Source organism: Antrostomus carolinensis, unplaced genomic scaffold, assembly GCF_000700745.2.
Source record: "Antrostomus carolinensis isolate BGI_N321 unplaced genomic scaffold, ASM70074v2 scaffold30022, whole genome shotgun sequence".
Lineage (NCBI taxonomy): Eukaryota > Metazoa > Chordata > Aves > Caprimulgiformes > Caprimulgidae > Antrostomus > Antrostomus carolinensis.
The window spans coordinates 3576-17508 of NW_010299411.1; the positions used below are offsets into that span (position 1 = coordinate 3576).

Here is a 13933-nt window from a genome sequence, read left to right on the forward strand (position 1 = left end):
CTATAGAGATGGCAGGGGAGTTGCCAATGCTCAAGCTGACCTCTTTGGTTTGGGAGCAGGCAATACAGAAGTTGGAGAGTCTCTCCAGTGCCTGCTCTTAGGTTCATGGAACTGCCTAAAGCAGTGGCAGTATTCTGTGGCCTGGAGTCATAATTTAGGAGCAAAGATGCTCCCAGTTACCAAGGACTGTCTTATTTTAATAAGGGAAGGACAGTAATTCAGGCAGCATGGGAGAAAGGAGTGCAGTGAAGAAGTTCCCAGGCAAGGAGGAGATGAACTTCCAACCATTTACTGTGAGAGCAAAATAACCTTTACCAGTTGGAAAATGGCCTGTGCTCCCCAAAGCAGTCAGCTGATATGGTAGGAAGGTGGAAAGGACAGAGGCACATGTAGCTTAAGCAGAGCAAAGTATCAGCCAGAAACGATTTCAAGTGATTCATTCCCCGCTTAGAGAAATAATTTGTTCTGACTGAGAGGTCCAGGGTGGTGGAGGATATGGATGGTAAGTAACACTTGGAATCAATAAAATATAAAAAGCTGATGGTATGTCATGTTCTCTGCACAAATCAAACAAGCAAAGGGAGTTCTGCAGAGCTGAATGAGATATTAGGAAAACAGCTCAGTCCTCTCTTCTTACTTGGGCATGTAACAGAGGAACAAATGTTCATGTGGAATGAAGGAGCAGCAAATTTAGGTACAGGAAAAGCAAATACTTCATTCTGGAGCTGACTTGTTTGCTATCACATGATGAAACTGAGAAATTTTATGGCCATTAATAAAGTTCTTGGATGTAATAGCCAAGATTCATTAAAGTGTGAACAGAGCGTTTGTAGACACTTGAGACAAATTTCTTCCCATCTTCACATGTCTGGCCAGATACATTAGGGATTCTGCCATTCAGCATTGATTGCTTCCCCATCCTAACTGAATAACCCATCAGGAGAGGTCAATCCTATGTGTGATTGCACAGGCAACAAAGGATCCGTTCGTCTACTTAAAGTGTATCTCCATTTCCTAGTGACCTCGTTACTGCGTTTGCCTGGGAGACACCAAGCCCTTTCTCCATGATTCCTGACTGCGGCACGCTGAACCTGGGTGCTGAGCACACAGTCAAGGTGGTCTTCCAGCCCAAGGTGGCTATGATGTATAATGTGGCAGCAACATGCTGGTTTGGAGGTGAAGAGAAACAAAAGAGGATTATCCAGCTAAAAGCCCTGGGTGAGTCTTTCTTTCATTTAACACTCAAAGAAGTGTGTATCATCCCCAACTGTGGAATAGAATTCCACAGGGATACCTGGAGGTGTGCTCTGAAGTTGTGCCACAGTTAGCTCAACCCACTGATGAGCAAATGAAGCCCGTGGTTTGAAAGTGGGCTATGAAATTCTCTAATGTACTTTTGTCAATTTCATGAAGAGATACAGGGTCCGATGTGCCCGTGGCATGCTTTGGCCAAACCAGCATTTCTGGAGCCTGCTGATGTTGACAGAGGGGAAGAAATGAGAGGAGTTCATTGGTACAATGCAAAAACCTCCAGAAACTCCTGTTTTTGCCTGCACTCAGTCTCTCCTGTCTGTCTCTGCTAGACAGAGAACCAGAGGGAAATTTCTGAAGCTTTCTGGATGCAAGCTAGAATAAGCAATGGTTTCATTAGCAAGTCTTTGCCTGAAGTACCTGCATGGCCACTGGTAAAAAAAGATGTGACCCTGAGTTTAGTAAATTAGGGCTGAAAGGGAGCTTATTTGAGTCAAAGCAGGGCCAACTTTGAAGATAGATCCAACTTCAGAATTACCCAAGGTAGTTCAGAGGCTTGTCCAGTTGAGCATTGAATATCCAATGATGGAGATTCCATTTCTCTTTCTTAATCCAGTATATTATTCCCTTTAACAGCCAAATATCCTCACCTCAGGGTGAGTGTGACAGGGGAAGAGTATGAACGTGGACAACCTGAAAAGTTTCGGGATGTGCTGTGCTTTGGATCAGTGCCACTGGGGACAACTGTGGAGAAGTGTGTAGAAATCTCCAACATATCTGTGGTACGTGGAGAGGGAAACTATTTCTTGTGAGAAGTTGGCACACTGGCATGTTTCCCTGGGACATGCGGTCTTGAGTATCTCCCTTAATGCCGTGAAAATAACCCAAGTGGGAGTGTGAATGAAATGGAGATGATGAGCCTTCCCCTACCAACCAGCCCATTCACCCTTGCCCCTGCCTTCCAGCTGCAGTGCTAGCAACTCATCCATTTGCAGCATGGCATGGCAGTTCTGCCTTCTTCCCACTGTGTTTGGTCCAGATGAGGCAGCCACTGTTGTCCTTTGCATCCTGCAGCAATCCTGCTCACCCTGGACAAGCCCATCAGCCCTGCGTGGCAACTGTGGCAGTCTCAAATTGGCATGCATGTATCCCAGGCAGCTACCTGATGGATCTTCTGCTGTCCTCAGCAAACTGCAATGTGGTGAATTGCTCTCAAAGCCAAGTGGGCTGCATTTGAGCACCCTGTTCTGTGTGCCAGCTCAGCCCATCTCAGCCCCGTTAAGAGCTGGATGTACTCAGAGGCTGCTGACATGGGCGACAGCAGTGCTGGCTTGTCCACAGGCTCTGAAACTTGGGAGTGGCAAAGACATACTCATTTGTTGTACTGTTGTTATTCACACCACAATGGTACTTGGCATTCCCAGGCAAGTATCAGGACCTTCTTTAAGGGGTTTGGGGAACGCATCAAAGTTCTAGTCTTGTTTTTGTGAAAATAAAATCCCCAGACAATGTGGAACTGTGGATGGAGAAAAATAAGTTACCTGCCTGCCTGTCCTGGTCACAGCAGTCACTTAGGCTACTTTGGCCCTTGGGGATAACTTGAACCATCCTTACCAAAAGGGACACTCCAGCCCCAGAGACTACCAGGGTATTTTGCTGCAGCCCACTGACTTTGGAGTGTACGGTGGGAGCTTGCTGCCAGCAGTGCCCCGGCAGGACAGGGTTGCAGAGGTTTGCAGAGCGTTTCTGTGCTGGGCTGCAGTAGCCTTGGTGTTCAGCTCTGCTGAAAACTGCAGTTCTTCACCGGTTAGTGTCCTGCATTCAGAGCTATCCTGGCTTCTGTTGGCTCCTTTATTAACCTGTTTCTTTTCTGCTTGCAGGTTGATGCGCCATGTAGGATAGAAAGAGCAGAAGATCCTCTGCTTCAAGATCATGTTTTCTCCTGTGACGTGTCCCATGGTGTTGTTCCTGCCAACGGGAAGCTGGTCTTGTGCATACGATTTCAGCCTCAGACTGTAGGAGAGCACAGTACTGAGTATTTCACTATTATATCTGCTGGATCCCTCCTGCAGACTGTCCTGAAGGTGGTTGGCTCATGTAAAGGTACCAGATTGAAAGACTTCCCTGTTTCTCTCTGTCTTCTTCTTAGCACTGTAGAGGAAGGGCTAGTGCCTGGGGAAGGAATAGGGACTGTCACAGCCCTCAGTCATAGACTTCCCTTCTGCTGGGATCCAGACTGTCCCTGGTGCACCATTTGGAGTTTATACTTGCTTGAGACAGATGTGAGACTGTTGGAAGTGAATGCCCAATTGTTTCCTAGGACTGGTGGGTTTGCTGAGGAGGTGATTCTGGTTTGGGAAGAGCAGTTAAGTGTAGAGTGGCTTGTGACATGTTGACAGAAAAAGCTATGACAGGTTCAGGCTCTGTCTTGCATGTCGTTGTGCTAGGTCCTTCGGTGTCCCTGCACCAATATTTTGTGGACTTTGGCTGGATCAATCTTGGGGAAACTTTTGTGCAGACACTGAAAATCAGCAACACCTCAGATGTCCCGGCCTATTACCAGTTTGATATCGATGGCAGACAGAGCGTCTTCTCCTTGGATCGCCCCTGTGGTGTCTTGGAGGGCAAAACAACACTAACGCTGAAGGTGACCTTCAGACCTACTCACCCCATCAGCTATCACCGCAGAGTGGTGTGCCTTGTCCACCATCAGGTATGAGAGGCAAAGGGTGGCTTCATTGCTGTAATAGCTCAGAGGGATCTTCCGATGTCACACACCACGGCTGGTCTCTCTCACTTAGTAGCCCCTGGAAATCTCTTCCTACTGCATTTCTGCAGAAATCAGCAGGATCCCCATGATACAGGTTCCTATCAGCAACAGAGGGCTGATGTGGACAGACAGTCAGCAATGCCTATGGACAGAGTGAGGTGCATCCTCAGTGGCTCCTGTCCATTTAGGTCTCTGAGTTAAATTTAGCTGTCCAACTGCGCACTGAGTGCCTCCAGCTTCCACTCCAGTTTCAAGAAAGTTCTTGGGCCCCATCAAGACATAAAGTAAGTGTCAGTCTAACATTGCAGATGCTAAGCCTTTCCTAGGCATGGTTTTGGAAGTGAGGTACTAGGATGGTGTAACTCTCCAAGCAATCACAGAAGGGCAGCTTACTATTTATAATGCTTTCTGATGTTTTCCCAGGAACCCCTGTACGTGGACTTTTTTGGTACTTGCCATTCAGACATAGCTAAGCCAGCCATCCTTAAGGCAAGACACCTCTCCTGGTACCGAACAAACATGGTGAGGGGACTGACCTTCTACCCTCCTGATATTCTGAGTGTGATGCTGAAGGATGGGAAGTTGCAGATGGATGAAAAGGGAGCCCTCATGCTGCCCCCTGAGGTATGAGCTGCCCTCCTTGGAATCTAAGATACTCTTGTGCTGTTCTCTGCACATGTTGGGCTTCTGTTGCACAGGCCAGACAGATTTAGAAGGATGTGCAGGTGCCAGACTGATTTCTTTAGTATTTCTGTCATTAATGTTCCCAGCACACACCAACACTATCTGTGTCAATCGAGTCTTACCCAAGCTCAGCCACTAAGCCACTTTCTGGCTTTAATTTAGTCATGGGATATTCTTTTGCTTCATGTAGCTTCAAATTGAGGACTGGCTGACAAACAGGAGCCTCCTTGAAGCCTCGACTTTGTCCTGAGAACTGTTACTGAAGAGCATCTTGCATGACCTCTTGCTCATGAAGGCCATCTGGGCTGTAGTGCCTGGTGTCTCCCACAGGCACTCTTCCCCTGCTCACACTGAGATGTTTCCACCCTGCAGATCTCTCAGGACAAGCCTCCCAAGGAATACTTTGAAGCCAGTTCCATGACTGAATATTTCTATGATGGTATAAGCAGTGACCTGGCCTTATTTCCCCCTCATGTTACTGTCAGCCCGAGAGAGTATGATTTTGGTTGCTGTGTGCCGCTCCACGAGGTAGAACCATTTCCTTTCTCTGTGACCAACCACACCAAAGGAAAGATCACTGTTGCCTGGACTCCAAGCCATGGCAGTGCCTTCCGAGTAAGCCCTGAAATCTACGACATCCCACCTTTGAAGTCTTCAGCCTTCCGTGTCCTTTTCCAGCCCACTCAGCTCAACAGTCTCTACGCAGCAGAGCTGGAAGGTTTTGCCTTCTACAAGGTTAGTAGGAATTACTAGGACCAGTTTCCAGAGAGGGCCTGGCAAGAGGCTGCAGGCTAAGGACTTTTGGGAGAGTTAAAATTCAAATGGAGCCTTTTATTCTGAGTTTGGTAAATGGGCAGCTTTACTAACTCCTTTGGCCACTGTTTTGTTACACTGGTGGGTTAAAATTTCTCCTTCACCTATGTCTTGGCAAAGAAAAATCAGCAAAGCAAGCCACAGCTCATTCATATGGACAGTTACACTTGCTCTTACCCCCAGTGAATGTGAAGTAATGTACAGCTCACTGAAGGAGGGATTACTGTGAGTTACTGCACTATTTGCATAGATGGGAGCTTGCACAAAGATGGTCGTTATGGGTGATGGGCAGTAACTTGTTTTTTGTGTCTGGCCCTCCACAAGTAAAGCTGCTGAGGGCATTGTACATCACTAGACCTCTCCTCCCATGTGATGTGGGATTCACATCACACAAGGCTGCAATTGCAGGAGTTTTAGCACACAGAAACTTCCTGGTAGGTGAGAGCGATCTTCATTACGCTGTTGATTACTCTTCTTGCATTTTTTTTTCCCTTCTAAGACAGTGTGGAAGATATCTGGGAGTAACCTTAGAGTCAGGAGTTTCTTAGGCTCAGGTAAAAAGGATAGATGATTATTTTCAGTGAGTCACTGTTAAATGCTAACTTTAGCACCTGCAAGTATCTCAAACTGCACTAGAGTGTCTGTAGACCCTCCTTCCCTAAGGCAGCTCTTGTAGTACCACAGAATAGCTCAAATAGGTCCTTTTGCTCAGTAGTCTTTTGGGTCGGAAATGTAGCTATTTGGGAAAGCAGCACTCATGTTCCTTATCTGGCACTGGTCAGTCCTTCTTTCCTGAAAAAATCAATTCCTCAGCCCCAGGCATGCCATTAAAACAAACTGCTGCTTGTGATGACACAGGCACTTGAAGGCACCTTGCCACACTCCCTTCCTGCATGTACTCTGTTCTGTCCCGTGTGCCTGCAGGTGCTGAGACACTACAGTAACATTGAGGAGGATGCCATCATCTGTCCATCCTGGTGCCTGACTGTCAGGCTGAGAGCACACACATACGAAGCAGAACAAGAGCACTTCATCCCACAGTACATCCTGGATGTCCCTAAGGTGTGTACCTGGTTGATGTTTGGATCTTTGCAGAGATTCTCAGTGTTCACCCCTGAAGTCTTTAGCTTGTCTCCCATTGCACCATCCTGAAATGTGGCTTAGGTGGTTTCTGATGGTGTGGAGACTCCTGCTTTCATACAGTGGTAAGATGTTCTTTCTCCTGTGTTAGCTTCCCAGCCTCCAGCGTGTCAGGTTGCACTGAGCATCTCATTAGCTCTGAGAGGAAAGCTGTTGTGATCTCCTTCCTTTCTGTTTAAGTGGACATAGGCACTGACAAGGGTGCTTAGACTTGTCCCAGGAGCCTCAGACACTCTGCATGCACATGGAGGGCAGCACACAGCAACCACACTTATGGAAGAAAAGTGGTTGCAAGGCAGAGTGGAAGTTTCCCTCATTGCCCCTGCTGTTTCTGTAGTGCAAGAAAGTGTTGTTCCTGTGAGGTAAAGTGAGATCTAACCCTAGGAACTAAGAATAGTCTTGAGAACCTCTTAGAAAATCTCCTCAGCTAGTTCAGGACACGCAGCCTGTATCTGATAAGCATGAGCTGGAGCAAATTCCAGCTTGCTGAAATTCTTAATCCAAGAGGTCACTGTCCACACAGAGACTGCAGGCCCTAGCAAGCAGCTCACTTCTTGGATGAAAAGAAAGCATTGCATAATGGAAAGTAGCTTCACTGGTCCCATGAGCCTACGAAAGACGAGGACCACTGTGGGAAGGGAAAAGAGCGTAATTTGTATACCCTTGGGTGATTTCCTTTCTTTCCTAGAAGAGAAGCAGTTACTAAATTATCCATAGACTTAGTGCTTGTTTTAACCTGGAATTCAACACAGTGAAGCTTTTTCTTTAGCCTGTTTTTCTACACCCAGTGCAAACAGCCCTTCTTGCTTGTCTCCACCAGGCTTTTCCTCCTGTGGCTCCTAACACTGACACCTACTGCAGTATGCTGCTCTTGAACACGGGCAGCTCTTTGATGACCTTCAGTGTGAACCAAGCTGCCTGTCCCTCTGTTTTGGTCAAGCCCTGTTCAGGACACATCGTTCCAGGAGGCCACCAGATTTTCTTTCTCTCCACTCACCCACTTAACACAGTCTCGCAGCAACATGTCCTGCCTTTGCAGCTGAACTCTTGTCCTGGATACACCAAGGTAGGGAGAGGGAAGTGGAAGATGCTGAGCAAAGGTTTGTTCCCTTGTAGTCTTCCTTTTTCCCAATGACTTGCACTGTGACCCCTGTTATATCCCTCAATGGTGAGTTTATGTTTTCCCCTTTGGAAATAGTAATGGAAGAGTATTTTCAACATTTAAGGCAGGGTTACCACTACAGCTAGAAGGTGCCCGTGGTGCCAGACATCCTGTACCCCTTTTTCCCTTGGGTTTCCATCTTCTGGAATGCACTATACTATGTTCAAGGCCTTCCTTGACAGCACAACCTGAAGTCCTTCCCATCTTCCTTCAGACCCGGTTCTTGCTTCTCTCTTGGAAGGAGCAACATCTTTGCAAGGACCCTTCAGAGGTAGCTGATACTTCTAGCTAATGCCTGTTACTTTTCCCTTAATTCCACAGGAAATTGCTCTCCAGAGTTGTGGGGAGTCCCTTCTTTTGCTCTTAGAAGGTGATGGAAAACTATACTTCAAGCCTGTCTATATAGGGACCTCTTCTACCCGAATGTATACTATAAAAAACTGCACAAGGCTACCCATGGTTTTCACATGGAAGATCCATCAGTCTGACAGCAAGATCTTGTCTGTCAGCCCCACTGCAGGGATCCTCCAGCCCTATGAAGCCATGGTAAGTTCAAGTTCTACATAAGTTGTATTTTGCTCTCTACAATACAGCTGTGTCTTAGCTTGGGTTGCTAGCCAGCATCTGCAGTCGTGCTCGTTCCCATGATATGGATTTGTCTGAATATTATGACATCCTCCTTGACTAGGGAACCAGATGGGTCTTAAACAGGCACTAGATAATGATACTCTGCGTGGGACTGGGCATTAACACAGCAACAACTTTGTCATGCACCAGGAGATGTTAATAGATGGAGGACAAATGACGGCATGAGAGGGTTTTTGATGTTCTTCTGTTCTCCCACCTGTAAATTCAGGTTCTAATCTTCTGCTGTATTCCCTGAGTGCTTTCTGAAAGTAGTGAGGACTAGCATATTTCCATGGCTTGGCTTTAAATATGTGCATTCTCAAAGATGAACCTCTGACACAGTCAGAGATGGTGGAGTACTGAAGTGAGAGTGTCTCCAGAGTTGTCTGTAGAGGACTAGGTTGGCTGTAGTGGAGGAAGGGGCTGTGCCTTGAATGCAGCCACTGTCATGTGTAGGGTTGGCTATGGTCTGGAGCTCCTGTGAGAGCTCTGCTTTCCTCTTGTGATTTCAGGCTCAGGCATGGACTTTTAGTCCTGAGAAGGAGACCAAGTGTCTGCTGCGTGCTATGGTGTTTGTGAGGAGGAAAAGCCCAGATCCTGCGTCTTCCAAAAGTGTCTGTTATGCCTTACGAATTGTTGGAGAGGGGGTGCTGGGCACCATCAGGGTAAGGAACTGGGACCCACTGGGAAGTGGGAGGGGTACTAGAGTGGTACTTGGGCTTCCCCTTTTGCACAACCTGTACTGCAGGCAACCAATAAGGATTTAAAGCAAAATTCCCAGACATTGCTCTCAGTGGAGATGACAAAGCTGATTCTAGCAGCCTAATGGCAACAGCATGATGTAAATGTCCTGTCAGTTCAAATGTGACCTGCCCAAACCCTCTGGGATCACTCTCAACCCCTCCATTCCAGACTGAGCTGAGCAAGCCATCTGGCTCCAACATCTTCCAGGGCATGACAGGTCCTACACAAAGTAGGGAGCCCTTTGCACTGCACTGTGCACGCCCAGGGATCAGCATGTACTGAGATAAGTGGTGGCTACACTTGACCTCTATGTTCAACATCTAACAGTGACCTTTGCATGGTGGGTTTGAATTCCAGGCACAAAAGGAGCACCTGGACCTTGGAAATGTTCTAGTTGGTCACCCGCAAAGCTGCAGTGTTGTACTGCTAAATGATGGGTTCTGTTCTCTGAAGTACATCCTCAGCGTGGAACAACTGATCACTGGGCCTTGTGACCCTGAGGAGGTCTGCAGCGATCCACTGGGTACTGTAAGGGCAGTAGCTTGGGATGGGGCCTTGGCCTTCCCCTCTTTTCTGCAAAATCGTTCTAGCATGAACTCAGAGGTTGGGCTGCTTTCTGCCTAGCTTGCATTCATTCTCTTAAGTGCCTTAAGGTGTCTGCTTCTTTGCTTAGGGATATGCTACAGGTGACTCTTCTGTCTTTCTATAAAAAACACGACCCAGAGCCTTACAATTGAAGTTAGACCAATTTGGACCTTGAAATGAGATGCAATTTCCCACTAGAGGAGGGAGTTAAAGGAGCTTACCAGAAGAAATGGTGGAGTGTAACCCTGAGCTGCCTTTCTAGAGCACCTGCTCTGGGGAAAGTTCCCTGCTCTTTGCCTGCCAAAGGCTGGCTGGGAGCTCCCAGGGAGCTGCCTACAGTTGCAGTCTGGGAATCCCAACTTCAACACCTGAAGCTGGTCCTAACGATTAGGCAGAGGGGGGTAGTGTCTTCAATGCAGGCAGGCTTGGGGACCTGTGTGCTGAACACACGTGCAGTGTAAGAGACACCAGCAACGCCAAGAGCTCATACCATCTCTTTTCTCCCACAGCTCTAGAGCTCGAGCACTCCAGAGGGACAATCCCTTTAAGATCAAAAGCTTTTGTCCGAATAAGAGTCAGGGCAGCCCGCCAGCTGCACTACACCTGGTCAGTCAAGTACACTATTTGCACCCCCACAGGTAAGAGACGGGTATTTTGGGAAAATCATTCCCTCCCAACCACGTAGGCTGTGCCATAACAGACTGAGTTCACAGTGTATGAGTCCTGCCTGAAGAAAACGCTTTGCTGAGCAATTTATTAGAGCCACATCCTATGTGCTCTCTCCTTTTTGCTGCACCTTTTGGGGTTAGATATGATCGAGCCATAAGACACAGACAGCTCCAAGTTTCCTGCTGCTGTGGAAACAAGATTCCCTGCTCCTCTGCATGATCATGGTCCTTTATGATGTGCCCAGAAACATGTTCTGAGAGCTTAATGCAATCAGCCCTATGCAGCTGGGGTCCTTTTTTGCAGATCTGGATTGGTCCTTGTATGAAAAAGAATGCAGTTGAAGTAGAAAAGGCATGGAGAGGGGAAACAGGGATATTCACAGGTGGGGAATAGCGTTTGCACAAGAAAAAGACTACTTAGACAAGGAGTTTCTAGCTTGGAAAGTTGAGAAAGGCAACACCACATGAATGGTATGGAAAAGACAAGATCATAGAATTATAGAATGGTTATGGTTGGAAGGGACCTTAAAGATCATCTAGTTCCAACCCCGCTGCCATCAGCAGGGACACCTTCCCTAGATCAGGTTGCTCAAAGCCTCATCGAGCCTGGCCTTGAACACTTCCAGGGAGGAGGCATCCACAACTTCCCTGGGCAACCTGTGCCAGTGTCTGACCACCCTCACAGTGAAGAATTTCTTCCTAATATTTAATCTAAACCTGCCCTCTTCCAGGTTAAAGCCATTTCCCCTTGTTCTATCAATGATGTTCTACCAACAATGTTCTATCAACAGATGTAAACAACTGTTTATGATTTTTCAGTGTGAAAACAAGGAGCACTTTGTAAAATGACTAGGCTGTAGGTTAAATCAAAAAAGGGAGTTTTCACATAGTGCAAAACTAAACAGTGTAAATACGCTGCTTAAAAACACCACATTCATAGTCTTTTAGTGATCTCTAAATGCAGAAGTCAAGGTACAACTAGAAGTCAGTGGTATAGAGGCTTTTCAGAAGCTGCCAAAGACAAGACTGTTCTTTCTTTCTTTGGTCTGGGTAGGGCCTCTCTCCATTTTTCTGTCTCAGACAGCTGCCCCTTGATGGTGCATGGCTACTTTTTTGCGTTTCTTTCTCTCCCAAGCTACAGATCTTGCGAGCAAAAAAGAGGAGCAGCAACCCCTCTGCTGCATCACAGCAACAGGCATCTACCCAACTTTCTGCATCACAGATGCCTGTTCAGCGGGGAGTGCCAGTGGTATCAGCAAGTTGCATCTCTGGAGGCTCTTTTCCTTGGACACACTGAATGAATACTTGGAGCGAGACCCAGCTCCCAGTGAGCTCACCTACAGAGTTCCCACAAGGCACAGGTGAGATGAGGAGGTAGCTCAGAGGATCTTTCAGTCCCTCGCACAAGCCAGGCAGAGATGCTGTGGCCGTTGGCTTGTTTTGCAGCTCACTGCTGCCTGCCACTCTGTTATTCTATCCTAGCCCCTGCAGACAGTTGCTCACCTCCATTCCTCTGCTTACCCTCCCTAAAGAGGAGCCACAGAAACAAAGAATAATTTGATTGCAATGGATGTCTCAAAGTCTCTGGTCTAACCCCTTGCTCAAAGCAGGGACAACTAGATCAGGTTGCTCAGGTCTTTGTCCAGTTCAGTGCTGAATATCTCCAAGGATGAAGAAACCACAGCTTGTCTGGGCACCTGATTCCAGTGTTTGACCACTTTCATGGTAAAAACTTTTTTGCCTAGCATCTAATCAGAATATCTTGTGTTGCAACTTATGCAGTTGCCTTCCCTGAGCCCTTGCTTCATAAGGTTGAACAAACTCAGGTCTCTTAGTTGCTCCTTGTAAATAATGTGCTCCATTATTGGCCTTGCTCCGATATGTCAGTGACTTCCTTCTACTGGGGAGCTGAAAAGAGGCCTCAGCTAAGCAGGACTCGGAGCCTCCATGTATGACACTCACTCTCATTAGGCATATATAAACACCAGATAAAATCTAAAAGCCTTCCTTACACCCAAAAGGACCAACAACATAAGGTCAGAGAAGAATTGTAAGAGAGACAGTGTAGAATGACCCTTTCTCCTGTCATGCCCTGCCAAGCCTTCCTCCTGTCTCAATTTATTCTCTTTTTCTCTCCTGTGACCAGCATGCGCTTGATCCCTCCAGTACACACACCTCTCCTGCTGGACTTCAACTTTGGGGCTGCCCCTATAGGCTCAGAGCCTTCCCTTGTGGTGCTCCTGCTGGTGAACAAGGGTGTGGTGCCTGTGGAGTGGTAAGTGGTGCTTGCTGGAGCTCAGCCTTCTTTCTGGGGTCTGTCTAGGGATATGGAAATGCTCACAGGGGCTGTGAGACGTTTTCAAATAAATAGGGTGGATTTTGTAGGTGTGACTTGTGTGATGGAGCCGCCACTGAGATCTGTTGGTGGGTCTGAGTGGGGAAGCCAACAAGGGATGGCAGATAGTTCTGCAGATCAGACCTGACGAAACATGATGTGTCCACCAGCTGGGCTAAGCCTGGCTGAACTGAATGTGCCGACCATGGCCCTGGGGAAGCTGTGTGTCCCTGTTGCTGACCAGCTGACTGGTTCTCTAGGGCCTTCTTGTTTCCATCTGATCAGAAGATGGACATGGAGCACTGGGCAGAGGATGCTGACTTTAGCCTCCATGAGCTGCACCAGATTAGAATTGAGGATAACCGGCTCTTCAGCGTTTCACCAAAATTAGGGAAACTTCTTCCAGGACAGGAGGAATCAGTCCAGCTCTCACACAGGTGACATTAACTACCTATACTTCAAGGCCTCATGCTGCATGCTGGGACAGCACATGCCATCAGTCCCCTGTGTTTCCATGCAGCATCCTTTCCCTTCACATGGCTCTTGCCCACCAGAGATTGAGCAAGTAAAAAGTCCCTGAGTATGTCCAGTTTCTGGACCCCACAAAGCTTGTCTTCCTCAGGGGTACATTGTTAATGTGCTTTAATGCTGCAGTGCAAGAGGCGTTTAGTGTGACATACTGGGGACCCTGCTCTGCCTCAGCCTGAGAGCTGGGGAGACAAACAAGATGCTGCACTTCCTGTGGTTTTGACTGTACAGTGATATTCTTATTTTTGTCATCTACTATAGCCACTAGCCCTTGTGTGCCTGTGGAGGTTATGAAGAAAGCTGAGCACCTCCCTTTTCACAGCAGACCTGATCTGGGAAGTACTGGCACTTCAAATGGTGTTGGCCTAGAAACTTGGGTCCCTAAATTGGCATATGACTAAAATCAACATTGCATCACTTGTTCCCACCCAAACACAACTGTCCCCCTCCCTCTCTTAGTTGCCCTTATGCAACAGTGACTCTTTAGCTGGGAAGTGAATTGTCTCTAATGTACTGTGTGACCCTGATTCTATCACCCTGGGCACAAAGGTTTGTTTCTAATATTTTCCTCTCTCTTCTCTTGCACTGATAGACATGATTTCATTGGCACTGATCACCTCCCTGTC

General features: G+C 47.4%; 1 protein-coding gene across 1 annotated transcript in view; it reads left to right on the plus strand.

The window, feature by feature from the left end:
- The window catches only part of CFAP65 (cilia and flagella associated protein 65), a 31268-nt gene that overhangs the window by 3363 nt on the left and 13972 nt on the right, over window positions 1–13933 (plus strand). The window contains exons 5-20 of the mRNA XM_010162793.1: window positions 1019–1218; window positions 1888–2033; window positions 3132–3354; window positions 3699–3964; window positions 4445–4645; window positions 5078–5440; window positions 6443–6580; window positions 7479–7724; window positions 8142–8366; window positions 8960–9112; window positions 9549–9714; window positions 10286–10414; window positions 11580–11805; window positions 12591–12719; window positions 13040–13216; window positions 13900–13930. Coding sequence (XP_010161095.1) covers window positions 1019–1218; window positions 1888–2033; window positions 3132–3354; window positions 3699–3964; window positions 4445–4645; window positions 5078–5440; window positions 6443–6580; window positions 7479–7724; window positions 8142–8366; window positions 8960–9112; window positions 9549–9714; window positions 10286–10414; window positions 11580–11805; window positions 12591–12719; window positions 13040–13216; window positions 13900–13930 — 3019 coding nt within the window. The remainder of the gene's footprint in view (window positions 1–1018; window positions 1219–1887; window positions 2034–3131; window positions 3355–3698; window positions 3965–4444; window positions 4646–5077; window positions 5441–6442; window positions 6581–7478; window positions 7725–8141; window positions 8367–8959; window positions 9113–9548; window positions 9715–10285; window positions 10415–11579; window positions 11806–12590; window positions 12720–13039; window positions 13217–13899; window positions 13931–13933) is intronic.